Genomic DNA, 1,599 nt, shown 5'->3' with positions numbered 1-1,599 from the left:
GTAAAACTGATGATATGCCCTGTAAACATTCACTCATTCCACAATAAAAACCTTAAATAAAAATTTTAAAAAACTTATTGGGTATTGAATCAAAATTGCATTGCATCTATACATTACTTTTGGTAGTGTTGACATTTACACAATACTAAGTTTTCCAATCCATGAACATGGAATGGTTTTCCATTATGCAGATCTCTTTTAACTATATTGCAGTAGTATTTCATAGTTTTCCTTGTATAAATCTTTTACATTTCTTATTAGGTTTATTCCAAGGTATTTTATTCTTTGGGAGGCTATTCTAAATGGTATTGTTTTATTGATTTCTTTTACAGAAGGAAATTTATTTCCTCCTTGTAAATGCAGAGGAACACAACTGAATTTTATATGCTGATTTTGTACTTTGTTACTTTACTAAATTCTTATGTTAATTCCAGTAATTTTCTTGTAGAGTCTCTGAAATTATCTTTGTATATGATCATGTCATCTATGAATAATGAGAGTTTTCCCTTTTTTTTCAATTTGAATTCCCTTTACATCCTTCCTGTCTTATTGCTGTTGCTAGGACAATATCAAATAAGAGTGGTAATAAAGGACATCCTTGTTTCACTCCATTCTTAAACAGAAGAGAACAAAAATTCTTTACTTCATTTTTCTGGAGGTGAGAGCGATGATGGCATTACTACATCAAAATACTGTGTACTGGTGTGGCACTTCAGGTTAATGCACTGGACTGCAAGGTGGTTTGAACTGTAAGATCAGCGGTTCAAGCTCACTAGCCGCTCCTAAGAAACACTATCCAGGGTTGCTATGAGTCGGAACCAACTCAAGGGCACTGAGTTAACAACAACAACAAATGCAAATATAACTAAGCTCTCAATATTAGCTAAATATATGTTCTGTTTCAATAAATATCTAGAAGTACAAATAAGATGCTCAAAGCATTCTGTTGTTCAAACAAAAATGAAATTTCTTTGTTTTTTGATGTAGAGATTAAGTTACCAGGGGCAGACACTTTCTTCTCCGGTTGCTCTAAAACAACCTCAACTTTAAGACAAGTTTCAAACTTTCCTAATGTGTTTAAATTTTAAGATAAAAATCTATTTATATGTAAAGAGGGGCACAGATGGCTTATAATGTAATATTTCTCAACCTAAACAACTTAATTTGGAAATACAAGGGATAATTTAGTAATGAGATAAACAAATTATACTTGGAGCTTTCCAGGAGAACCTTAAATATTATAATGACTGATTTTCTTCAGAAATTACATCTACAAAACTAGGAATGCTTGTGAATAAATGATAATCCTCTACCTTTTTGCCTTTCTACACTACCATTCTAGAAACAATGTGGTATTGAGAAACAATGTAGACTCAGGAGTCAGAAGCTTTGAGATTAAATCTCAATTCTACATTTCAATGGTATCTCCTACTAGTCAGTTGAACTATTTGATACTTAGTTTTGCCATTATAAAATATTAATTTCTACCTCAAATGATAGCTGTGCAGATCCAATTAAATAAAGGATATGAAAACACTTTGTAGAAGAACTATAAAAATGCTATTTGTGGAGAACAAACAAGATAGTGGATCGGGTGGA

At 31.6% G+C, this 1,599-nt stretch overlaps 1 protein-coding gene across 1 annotated transcript in view; it reads right to left on the bottom strand.

The window, feature by feature from the left end:
• WDR64 (WD repeat domain 64) overlaps window positions 1-1,599 on the bottom strand; it is a 457,550-nt gene that overhangs the window by 241,308 nt on the left and 214,643 nt on the right. The window contains exon 10 of the mRNA XM_006868582.1: window positions 535-613. Within this exon, the coding sequence (XP_006868644.1) occupies window positions 535-613 (79 nt within the window). The remainder of the gene's footprint in view (window positions 1-534; window positions 614-1,599) is intronic.

The sequence above is a fragment of the Chrysochloris asiatica genome, unplaced genomic scaffold (assembly GCF_000296735.1).
Source record: "Chrysochloris asiatica unplaced genomic scaffold, ChrAsi1.0 scaffold00119, whole genome shotgun sequence".
NCBI classification, from domain to species: Eukaryota; Metazoa; Chordata; class Mammalia; order Afrosoricida; family Chrysochloridae; genus Chrysochloris; species Chrysochloris asiatica.
The sequence above is the reverse complement of the archived record's forward strand: the minus strand, read 5'-3'. Positions and strand labels throughout refer to the sequence as shown.